Source organism: Ceratotherium simum, chromosome 7 (assembly GCF_057802395.1).
Source record: "Ceratotherium simum simum isolate JZ-2026a chromosome 7, ASM5780239v1, whole genome shotgun sequence".
NCBI classification, from domain to species: domain Eukaryota; kingdom Metazoa; phylum Chordata; class Mammalia; order Perissodactyla; family Rhinocerotidae; genus Ceratotherium; species Ceratotherium simum.
This window is the reverse complement of record NC_141906.1, coordinates 11003297-11015651: the sequence shown is the minus strand read 5'-3', so window position 1 is coordinate 11015651 and position 12355 is coordinate 11003297. Positions and strand designations below refer to the sequence as shown.

The 12355-nt window shown below is 45.9% G+C and overlaps 1 protein-coding gene across 4 annotated transcripts in view; it reads left to right on the top strand.

Annotated features, from left to right (window-relative positions):
- NAV2 (neuron navigator 2) overlaps positions 1-12355 on the top strand; it is a 697375-nt gene that overhangs the window by 446613 nt on the left and 238407 nt on the right. For all 4 annotated transcript variants that reach the window (XM_087433096.1, XM_087433094.1, XM_087433097.1 and 1 more), the window contains exon 3: positions 1556-1608. In XM_087433096.1, the coding sequence (XP_087289222.1) occupies positions 1556-1608 (53 nt within the window). The remainder of the gene's footprint in view (positions 1-1555; positions 1609-12355) is intronic.

Genomic DNA, 12355 nt, shown 5'->3' with positions numbered 1-12355 from the left:
TATTTAGGTCCAGGTGTTCAGATATCTTAGAGGCGTGGGGCACTTTAACTCTGTTACCCTTTCCAGATAGTTTTTAATGTCCTTTCTCTTCATGGAAGTTTTAGGCATCACAGTCATTAAAATCTGACGCGATGTACTGTTTTGGAATTCAATTTTGCCAGCTCTCATTGAGCCCTAAGGATACAAACGAGCAAAACAAAATCTCCACATCTGCCACCTCTCACAGCATAGCTGGGGGAGGCAAGAGAAGGAGTTCCACATTAGGTGATTAGGGGCAAAGTAGAGGTAGGTCCAGGATGCTGAGAGAACAGAGACCTGAGCGGGCCTCATCCTTTTGGGGGTGGGGCATGGGACTGGGCAGGAAGCTTATAAAGGCTTCGCAGAGGAGGCAAATCCTTAGTTCTTTACTGTGGAGTCCTAGCTGAGTTTTTGGGCTTAAGTCAGATGGAGACATCAAAAAGGAAATTTTTATTTTATGTATTTTACATAGATGATAAGAATATACATTATTGAGTTAATGATGGCTACCATTTATAGAACACTTACTGTATGGTAGGCACTGTGCTAAATAAGCATTTTACTGGCAGCATATAATCTTATTCTCCCAGTTCTTCCTGTGGAGTAGGTAATATTAGCTCCGTTTTATGGATGAGGAAACGGTAGCCCAGAGAGATTGAGTGACATGGCGAAGATCACATAGTAAAGAAACCGTGGAGCTGGGATTCATGCTGGGGTATCTTTGCCTGCAAAGCCAGTGCCCTACCCTCTCCATATCCTGCCTTTTTGTGGGGCTGCAGTCGCCAACTCAGCCCTCCATAGAGACCTTGAGCTGCGTCGTGCAAGGTCCCTTCATACTTCACCGTGGGAAGCTGGGCCTTTCTTCCCTGTTGATGATATTTGATTTCCAGTTAATTCAGTGCATCCTCTTTCTTTCACTCCTCTAAATAGCTAGGTGCTATTATGACTTCAGGAAGGTGTTCCAGATCTAATTTGAACTTGCTGTGTGGCCTTGCATGAGCCGTTTTTAAGTCTCTCTCTCTCATTTTCTCTGTTTGCCACCACTTTGGGAATAGGGTTATTAGTAATCCTATTAGTGTTAAGCAATGTGAGTATTTCAGGCTAAAGGTGGGGTGTGATGCTATCTTTTGTGGCTTTTGTCCCCAGGAGTGAGTGTGGCTGGACTGATCCATCTGAACCACCCCATCTTTTGTGGGGAATTTGCAGTTGCCCAAGAGCCTGAAGGGCAGTCACAGTTCAGTCTCTTTCCCAGTCTCCAGACATTTCCATCATGCCCCATCACTCCAAGACTGTCGTCAATGCAGTTGTCTCTGCTTCAGATGACGACGACCTTGCCCCAGCTGTCCCTGGAGGATGGTGGCTCGATGAGTAAGTCCTGAAGCTTGCTAGATGCGGCTCAGTATTTCACATGCCTGCGTTGATTGGACAAACCCCAGCATGGGCCTTAGGCCTTGGTTGGCCTCCAGGGTCCTGGACATCACTACTCAAAGTGTCTGTGCTGATTATTTATTCTTCTGACTTGTGTTTTCTTTTTCAGCGAATGAAAAGATTGAAGACATCAATGGCTGTCCGAAGAACAGATCGCAAATGGTAAGTGGTACACGGGATAGGGAGTGTTGGTGTTCTGTTAGTAAGCCCTACCTCTAAATGATATTGACCATCTTGAAAACATTCACACCACCAGCTTTACTCTAGGGGATTATATTAATAAACTAACAGCCATTTCCAAGTAGCCGTGGTCTGCTTCTCTGACATTTGTTGGCATTTACTGAAAAATGGTTGTGATTTTTACGTAGATTGTGAGACAGCGAAAATGAAATATTATCCTTGCTCTTAGAAACAAATTATGCAGAACTGGTGCAAATATACACTTGTTTAGAACTCAGGCTGTTCTGACTCATTCTGCTTCCTCAGAGACCCACAGCGATCTGTTCCTGCACGGTGCTGGGGCACAGAGGAGGGGAGAGTATCTTACTGTTCAGGAATTGGAGCATGTGGGCTGATTGCCTTTAGAGGTTGGAATGATGTGAAATCAGAACTGTGACAGGAAATGTGAAATGTATGATTGTATCCAGACCATTCCCAACGTCACCTTGACAAGTGATATTCCCTCTGGTGTGATGTGCTTAAGCTCTGATATTACAGCTTTAAAAAAAAACAACCAAAAACGAATCTTTTAAAATCTATTCTTGTTGCATGTCCTGCACATAAACTTTGAATTAAAATTCATGATCACTGTTGAGTTCAGAAAACATTAAATTGTGATGCTCTGGGTGCTTAGCTTTTCCCTTCTAAACGCTTTTCAAACATGAATATTTACACAGAGAATGTTTATTATCAGAGTCTCTTAAGATGATGCTAACACCTGTTTAGAACACGAAGGTGGGAGCTTAAGGACAACTATTTTTTCTAGACATTAATTTGCTTCCAGGAATCTAAAAAAGGGCATAATTTGTTTTTCTAACCTCACCCCGCTCCCTTGGAGAAGGCACCATTTGACAGTCTCATTCCAGAATACACCAAAGTGATTGGCATTCCTCCGGTTAGCTGTTTAATTTTCTGAATTGTTTGTTATCCCAGTGAGTTGGATAGAGAGCCTTTTCAGGCAACTGCTTTTCATGCACAAAAAGTTTTTTATTATAAGGAGCAGTGAGTATGTGTGTGGGGAGGCAATCATTTTTCAGTGTACATTCTGAAACAAATTTCTCTCTTTTTGTTGTTCTACTGGAGATTGTTTCTTTCTGTTTGATCCAGAGAACGACCGCTCCTTACGTAGGAAAGTCCCCATGCTGACGTCTCATGGCTGCTGTGACTTTTGGAAAAGCTTGGCGGCTATTTTTGCTAGAGCTACTGCAGCTGTCTAGTGTATTAATAATTGAGAAAATTTGGAAGATAGAAGACTTAATTTTAGTGCAAGCATTTTACACATGCAATCATATCTTCACATGAAAGAGATGCAGTATTTCCCCCTGGGATGGATATTGATGAATTTGTCCCAGCCCATTCTAACGCATATGTAGAACTGACACTGGAAGGTACTGAACCTTTTATTCTATTTGGTGCATTCTATTGTCTGTGCCTTCTGTTGGAGGTGTTGTTGTCAAAGTCCACTTTCAAGCTTATAATATAATATCATCACCTCGGATTCTTCTATGCAAATTTAGTTCCATGTGCAAATATGTTATTTATAAATGCTACCATAGCACCAATGCAATTTTTGTGGTTTCTCCATAACTCTTTCAGCTGCGGAGGTATTGGTTTTTTTCCATGGACTGTGTTTTTTTTAGAACACAGGATTATAAAATCCTATAATTGTCTGTGATAATTAGTTCCAGCTTAGAGGCGAGGACGCAGACATGGTCTGGTGTTAAATGTAGCAGAGAATAGTTCAGCGTGCAGGATGTGGGTCTAGGAAAATGTAGGAACCTCCACCAGTCATTTCATTTGTAGGAAATGAGAAAGATGATAATAAGGACAACAGGGCCATTGTCCTTTCCTCTATATCATGAAACAATGACAAGTCCATAAGGCAGAACTTGCCTAGGGCACACAGGAAGTGCTTCTTACAGAGGAGCATGGGTGTTGTTCTAGCTAATAGGACACCTGTGTGTGTGTGTGCTTGCGCATATAAAAGTTGAAGCATTTCTCATGGGAAGCATAATTTTGGAATATGGCATAGTGGATGAGCCATCATTTCTAGATTCCTACAAGTTTAAACTCCCAGTTAGGCTTTATTTAGGGCGGCCAACAGTAAAGATTTGTTGTTGTTGCTTGCTAAACATCCCCTGTTTGGAGGACACCAGAGGGGAAGGTATATGGAGAGCCTGATGTTGGCAGGAGGAAGGTGACGCACAATGAGGTGAGAACTTGGGGAGTGCACGTGTTGGGAAGGGATCTGACTCCCTTGAAAACCGTCAGCAGAGTCAGTGTGCTCACTCCCTAAACAGCATCTTCATGGCCCTTTCATTGAGGAGACAGAGAAGAGCAACTTGGTTTCAGAGCAGGAGGAATGAGTGCTATTCCAGTTTACCAGGGGCAAATTCATTTCATCAGCTAATTGGTGGGTGGGAACATGAGCTTTGAATTTGTAGGTAGGAGGCACAAGCCCTTCACCTGGAAGAGGTGAAGAGGGCACCTCTTCCTCCTTCCCACCCCTCACTTGTCCTCCTCCTGACCCCCCAGGCTGCCCTGGAGTTGCATTCTCTAACTCCTGCACTCCAGGCTCTGCTTCAGGTCCTGCTCTCCTCCCAGAGGATGGGGAAGTGAAATCAGGCACCTGTGGCACATGGACCAGAAAATTCCAGGGGCATTGATGCACAAACATGGGCGTGGCATTTCGTACTTTAGCTGTCAATCAGCATACATTCACAGCCAACTAATGCCAGCTGGGCACAGGGCAAGGCCAAATGAATACACAGGTGAACAAGATGTGATCCCTGCCCTCAAGGACCTCAGTGATGAGTGCGCCGGAGACCAGAGGACAATTAGAACAATAGAACAGAGCAGCTGCTCCCACAGACATCTGTGCTTGCACAGTGGGAGCCCATTCCACCCCAGAGCAAGGGAAGGTTTAAGAATAACTTCTAAGAGTGAGTCTTGAAAGTCAAGAGGGTTCACCACAGGGGAATGGTGGGTGGAAGAGGGTTTCCATTTCTGGAGAATGTTTACCTGAGGATGTCATGGACCGACCTGCAGAGGGAGGTTTTCCAACATTTGTTCATTGATCTACCGAAGTGCCGTGAGCTGTGTCTAGTGAGACTCTTCTGGCCTCTGAGCACTGTCAGCCCTTTTGCCCTGTTGTCTCTGAGGTGATGGGTGGGGCATGGAAGAGCCCAGAGTACAATAGACCCCGTGGGCATGATGGTCTTTTCAGACCTGGGACAAGTCTTCATTCATTGTTCCTCTGCCGGTGATGCATTTTGTTGAGCAACCCCCATTGGACACTGGAGCAAAGTTTCTAAAGGAAAATAACCACGGTCATCAGCTCCTGTGGATGGAAGTTCAACCATAGGATCTAAGAAATAAAATGCTACCTGGTGGAAAATGGTGGTTAGTATATTTGATATCAGCACCAACATGTGTCTGCATGGTGCTTTAAGGTTTACGAGCACTTTTGCACTCATGAGCACATTTGATCCTCCTGCCTGTGCTGTGGATCTGCATGACACTCCCATCTTTCCTGTGGAGGCACAGAGGTGCTGGGTAGTGGAGGACTGTCCCCAGGGGGAGGCAGATCCCGGACCATCAGCATCTACCGTAACCCTCTCACGGCCCTTGTAATATGGGTCTGTGACTGTGACCGAAATGCAGACAGGTGGCAGTGACTTCCATTTCCCTAGCCAGCCTGTCCTCAGCTTGTGTTTAGGAGTCCTTTGCCCTGTTTCAGTCTGACCCAGATACTTTTGGGGCCAGATCCTTGGAGATGGAGCTGTACAGACAACACTCCCTGCCCCCACCACCAAATCCGTCCATTTGGCCCTTAAATAAGTTTGTGTATATGCGTCAGAGCGAGTTAAAATGTTTTGTCTGTTTAGCATTGCCATGGCAACCTAGGGGCATCTTTTTGGCTTTCAAGTGTTGTGTTGAGCAGAGTTATGTGTTAGTTTGGAAGGAGAAACATTGCTTGGGGCTCGGCCAGTGGGCGCTGGGGCTGTCCCCGCCTCTGCCGCCTCCTTGCTCCTTGAACTCACTGTACTCCAGAATCCGAGACAGTGGTTCACTTGGGAGCCTAGGAATGGCTGCCGCAGGGGGTGGTTTTCTTTTTTAATCATCATTATTTTAAGCAGCTTGGCTTTCTGTTGTTGATGAGAAGTGCAAAGTTGGCGAGGTCTGCTTGCCCTTCAGCAGGAAGCCCCAGGCCTGTTTTCCACTGGGACTGGCCTGGGGGCATCTGGGGCCTCCCAGCGCAGCCGCCTGCCTCCTCCTGGGCTCTCAGGGAGTCCTCCTGCCTTCTTCCCTTACTGCATCTAGACTGAGGGCTGGCCGAGGCTGGGGAAGCAGACGGGCCAAGTTGGAGTGTGTTCTTCGCTGGTTTGTGGCCTTGAGCTAATGATTTAACCTTTTGAACCCTCCATTTCCTGTCCTGTAAAGTGGGTTGGTGATAATACATACCTCATAAAGTTTTTGTGAGGACCAGTGAGGCAATGAAGGTGGTAATAACGGGTAATAACAGTAAGTAAAATGATAAAATGGAACTGAAGGCTGTGGTGTGTTTTCCTTGTGCCCAGCGCCCATCTAAGTGCTTCAGAAGTACCCTCTTAGTTCCCTTCCCAGCAGCCTTCGAGGCAAAGGAGCTTATCCCCGTGCTCCTAGTATGTGATCAGCACTCAGTACACGGCAGCTTCTATGATGAGGATGATTTGTTTTAACAGTTGTTCATGTGTCTGGGGACATGGAACCTTTTGGAAATCTGAGAAAAGCTACCAGCCCTCTCCTTCCCAGATTGCACATTCTCCAGAATTTTGCATACAGCCCGAGCAGGTCGTGGAGCCCAGAGGCTGGCCCCTGTGCCCCCTGGGGCTCCATAGACCCCAAGCTCAGTGCCCCGGCTGCTGAGGGCACAGCTCTGCTCCTCACCCTTTCAGGGGCCCCTGTGGAAAATGCCAGCACCCAGGTTCCCAAGACAATAGGAGCTTGCACTTAGACACAGAGAAGGACAGGGCAGTGGTTTTCAGTAGAGTGAGTAGAGCTCCTCTTCTTCCCCAGATAAAATCTTATGTGGGACCCCACATGTGAAAGCGATAACAGCTTACTTGCTGCTTTAAGGAGGAGTAGGCAGCCCGGAGCAGGGCAGTCTTAGCCTCTCCTTCTCACCTGCCCCTCCACTCCCCACTGTCACTGCTGCACCTGACGTCCTGGTTCAGAGGCCAGCACCTGTAAAGACAAGGTGAGGAGGCCTAGGATCTCAGACCTGGGCATCAGGTTCCAGCTCTGCTCCCGGGGCCAGCCTTCCTTCCTGTGGTCCTCCTAAGTCTCCTCTCTGAAAAGAGAGAATCAGACTAAGGCTTCCTTTTCGCCTCTGACCTCTGGAGGTTGCAGAGCATCATGGCTAAGAGCCTGGGCTCTGAAAGCCGACTGCTTGTGACCCAGGGCATGTTCCTTGGCCTCTTGGGCGACCAGCTTCCGTAACAGGTATAGTAATGGTACCTGCCTCACCGGTTGTTTTAAGGCTTACTTGAGAAAGTCTATATGAAGTGCTTGCCCAGTGCTGGGCACAGAGGAAGCACCCAGGAGATGTTAGCTCTTAATAGAATGATGATTTTTCAAGATACCTAAGTATTTATTAAGAAATAGACGTCAAGGCAATCATTGTTTCTGTTTTGCACATGGAGACTGAGGCTTTAAAAGGTCATTTTTTGCCCCAGATTACTCACCTAGGAGGCAGAGTTGGAGCTCAAACCCAAATCTGTCTAGTTTAAGAGGCTGTTATGAAAATGTTCATAACATTCATGAAATGTTCATGAAAATGTGACAACTTTCACTTGTAGGAAAGAGAAGGGGTGTGACAAAAATAGTGTCTACCTCACCAATCCCTATTCTCCTTATTTTTCATTTGTGGATCCAGCAGAATCAGCTGAGAGTTAGCGAGAAGGGAGGAGGTTGAGTATTTCTGGCAAGGGCCTGAGTTGACCTGTTGATGGGAACGCAAGAGCTAAAAGGGGGCAGGTACCCCTAGTGAAAGGCGGCCTCTGGAGATGGCCGCCAAGAGCCCTGGCGCCAGGTACCTCCAACGGCGCTCTCCACAGAGCTTCCTGGGCCAAGGGCAGGCCATCTGCAACAGGATCGGGTTTCCAGCCCCCGTGACTTGGATCCCTCCCAACAGCTGCCAGAAAGCCAGCCACATGCCTGGGGAGTGTCTGAGTTCCTTGGGCAGCTGAGTTGCCTCTTTCCTGGGCCCCTGGGCCTATTTTTACACGGCCTTAAGGACACACATGTTACAGAACCAAGAAGGAATGAAGACAAGTCCATGGGCCACTTAGAATTGAGAACAAAGTGGAAAGAGTCCAGGGCCAAGATCAGCAGAAAGCATGCAGTGCTTCCCATTCAAGTGGCTCATCCAATGTCACTGCTTAGGTTTTGGCCAGCCTTCTCTTTCAAAGATGGTGGCAACCTTCATGTCTGTCTCTATCTGTTTGGTTGTGCCTCTGTTTAAAACCATCCTTGGCTCCCAATTTACCTCTCCGTACTCTTGAGCATACAGTAGACGGTAACTAGACCTTCACAGTCTAGTTACCGTCATCTCCTGCCACATGGCCACTCATATTTATACCCCACACATACTGGAACTTGGGGGGCCATGTACTCTCATGCCTTTGTGCTTGGATGCATGCTGTCCAGCCTGCTGGGAAGACCTGATGATTGTCCCACCTGGGTAGTATGATGTTTAATCTTCGGTCAACTGTTACCTCAAGTAGTTGAGATAATTTAGTGCCTGTTGTCTTTGTGCCCAGGTGTCCTGTACCTGCATTTCTCCTAACACACCGTCCTGTGGCTGTCCTTTGAATTGTTTTCTTGACACAGATGCCATGTCTTTCACCTGCGTATCCTAAGCACCCATCACTTAGATGACTGGCATCTAGTAGGTGTTTAATAAATGGTGGATGGATGTACGGATGGGTGGAAAGACCAAGGGGGGTTTTGTTCCCTCCCCCACATGGCCTTGTCCATGTGGCTAGAGGATTGTGATGTACCATTATTCTCATATTATCTACAGCTGAACAGTGATTCCAGCACTGGGTGTTAACTTGGAAGTTCTTTATGGGATTTAAGAAATGTATATTCTAGGCCCGGCCCCGTGGCTTAGCGGTTAAGTGCGCGCGCTCCGCTACTGGCGGCCCAGGGTTCGGATCCCGGGCGCGCACCGATGCACCGCTTCTCCGGCCATGCTGAGGCCACGTCCCACATACAGCAACTAGAAGGATGTGCAACTATGACATACAACTATCTACTGGGGCTTTGGGGGGAAAAAAAAAAAGAAATGTATATTCTAGATCACTAAATCACTATTCTAGAAGGATCTTTCCTTTTCCACTTCTTTCTTCTTTGGTTTATCCAGAGGACCCAAATAGGACACTGCAGTTAATTTTTAGTTTATTAAGTTCTTTTATGTTGCTTCAGGTAAGCATTTTTAGGTCACTTAGATATTATACCAGATATTATTATAACTACCAGATATTGTTAACATTGATAATAAAAATGATAAGAATAAAGCACTGTTCTAAGTGCTTTACATATTTTAACTCACTTTACTTTCATAACAACCCTATGGGATGAGCAGTGTATTCTGTTCATTCCATGTAAGGGTCTGGAGGACCTAGATGCTGATACCATTTGCTGTGCTCTGCCAGGGGCCGAAGGTGAGTTATGATCAAGAACCTCGCATCTTGTCCCCTCATGCTGCCGAGCCTAGAGTTGTTGCCTTTGTCCCTGTTCTGTCAAGAGTCTTTATATAAGAATAATAGCAAACACTTACCATATATACTTATAGCTGGACCATGTTTCAGACACTTTATCTGCATTAACTGATTTTATCTTCGTAAAACCCTATGAGAGCAGATACCTTTATTCCCATTTCACAGAAAAGGAAACTGAGATGGAGGTTTAGTAATTTGTCTGAGGTCACACAGCTAATAAGTGACAAGCTGGGGTTTGAAGCCTACCTCTAGTGTCCATTCCCTTAACTGTTAAGCTATTCTACATATAAGGATACCAACTGAAGACGATAAAAAGACGGACATGGAGGTACAAAAATGACATTTGTAATGCTCGCCCCTCGTGTAGGTAAGGGCAGAGCCCCATGGGGAGGCATTCCATCATGGGAAGGAGATTTGGGATGGAGAAAAATAAGCATGGACTCTGGAATCAGGCAGACCTGGGTCTCATATTGGGCATGTGTGCTGGGCACGTCACTGAATCTGGGTCTTTTTCCTCATCTGTGAAAGGGGGATAATAATGGAAGCTGCCTCCTTGGGCCATTGCAAGGGATGAATGAGAGATGGCAAAAAAAACACCTTGCGTCATCCTGGCTCATGGAGAGCACATTAGATGGCTGTTCCTTCCTTGCTTACAAGTCACATGTATCCTATCTACTGACTTGTGCATTAGAAGGTTTTTTCATACTCATGAAGGAGGCACCCAGTGTGCTAGGCTGAACAATGGGCCCCCAAAGAGGTCCATATACCAATCCTAGGAACCTGTGAATATGTTATCTTACATGACAAGAAGGACTTTGCAAATGTGATTAAGCATTTTGAGAGAGAGATTATCCTGGATTATCTGTGTGGGTCCTATGTGATTACAAGGATCCTTCTGAGAGAGAGGCAGGAAGGTGAGAGAGAAGATGTGGCCATGGAAGTAGGGTCAGAGGAGAGAGAGAGAATGAGATTGGAAGATGCTATTCTGCTGGCTTTGAAGATGGAAGAAGGGGCCATGAGCCAAGGAATGCAGGTGGCCTCTAGAAGCTAAAAAGACAAGGAAACAGGTTCTCCCCTGGAATCTCCAGAATGGGTGTAGACTGACTCCTTTATTTTAGCCCACTCAGGCTGATTCTCCTCTGGAACTGTGAGATAATTAACTTATGTTGTTTTAAGCTACTAAATTTTTGGTAATTTTTACAGCAGCAATAGGAAACTAATATGATCTGGGATTCAAGCAAAATACTTCGCACTGTATTAGACAGCCAGCTCTGTGGGTTTCTGACAGAGGCTCATTTTGCAGCTGGGAGCCCCTTGGTTTCTGAGTAGACTAGAAGTTGCCTCCAATGTTAGAACACTTCAGAATGGAATTTCCACATCTGTAAGTTGAAAGCGGGTGATTGTAGGGAAGTGTGGGGAGGACAGAGGCCGATGTGTAGTTTCCAGCGCTGCACCTGTGTTGTGGGCCCTATAGATGCCGAGCCGTCCTGGGAGTGGCGGGTGCCATCTCATCCGGTAGTTAGAGGTGAATACCAGGTATTCCTGCCCTCTTTGATGTGAATGTAAACTCACGAGTGGGTGCTCTGTTCCCCAACTAACGTGTGTGTGTCTTGTAATTAATGACATTTAAACAAATTTTGAGAGATTTATCATATTTTATATGCTATTTAATAACAGCAAAGCTTTGTAATACGTATAACATGTCTATCATGTCTTTTAGTTCAATAAAAATCTCCATCTTCCCAGCACCTGGCATCGTGTTAGATACATTGGAGATGCTCAGCTAATGTGTCTTAGATGAATGACCTAAAAAAATTAATGGTCCACCGTCCAGGCGCTCCCCAGAGAGTGGGGGCGATGTTACACATCAAATACACTGTACTTTTAAATGCTGTAGAGAAATTTGAGTCATCCTAAGCCGAGAAATTCTCTTAGACCCAACCTCTTACAGTTTTGTATTTTAACTTAGTTATAAAGGTATGGAAAAGACACCAAAATAACAGATTATTTTCCTTAATAAGGGAAGTAGTGTTTGGTTTGGCACAGCCTGCTAAGCAGTCCTTCTCCAGCTTCTGTGTGTGTGAGAATCACCTGGAGAGCTTGTGAAAACAAATTGCTGGGCCCCACCCCTGGAGTGTCTGATTCACTAGGTCTGGGGAGGAGCTGGAGAATTTGCATTTTTAACGAGCTCTTGGGTAATGCTGATGCTGCTGGTCTGGTGACCATACTTTGCCAACGTCGTCTTAAGAGCCAAGTAAAAAAGCCAATTTTGGGATATGCCTGTGCGAACATGTGTTAAAACATGTATTAGTTCACAAAGTTGTTTAAAACTTTTTAAATTAACAATATCTGTAAAGGGTTTATTTAAATTGAGCGAAATATTTTGAAGGAGCCAATCAGTCTGCACTTTTGGAAAGGTTAGGAAGCTTTAGACGTCCTCTTGTCTGAGAACTGGGGTAAGTTCTACATGGATAGGATCTGCATTGTGCACCTGGCTGTGGTCTTGGAGCTGGCGAGTGCCTTCTCTACCCGGTCCAGCTCACTCAATCGCTATGACCCTTCATTTCCTCCATTGAAAAATTGCAGTGATAATCCTTTAGCTCATTGAACTTAACTGCCCCTGTCCCACTAGACAGTCACTTCTTTGAGGGCGGTGTCGTGTCTGTCCATCTGCCTGCACTGCCTGGCACCTGCTAGGTGCCCAGGGAATACCTACTGAAGAAATTCCCATCACTCCTACCTTGGGACTGAGGCGCAGTGAGTGGCAACGTCGTGCTCGATAAAGTTAAAGAACTTAGCAAATGTGAGGACAGGCAGAGGGAGAATAGCTGCACATCTTCTTGAGCTGAAAGGGAAATGGGATGGTGATTTATAACTTGTAGATTGTGCTTTATAGAAGAGCCATCTGGGCCTCATGCTCGGAT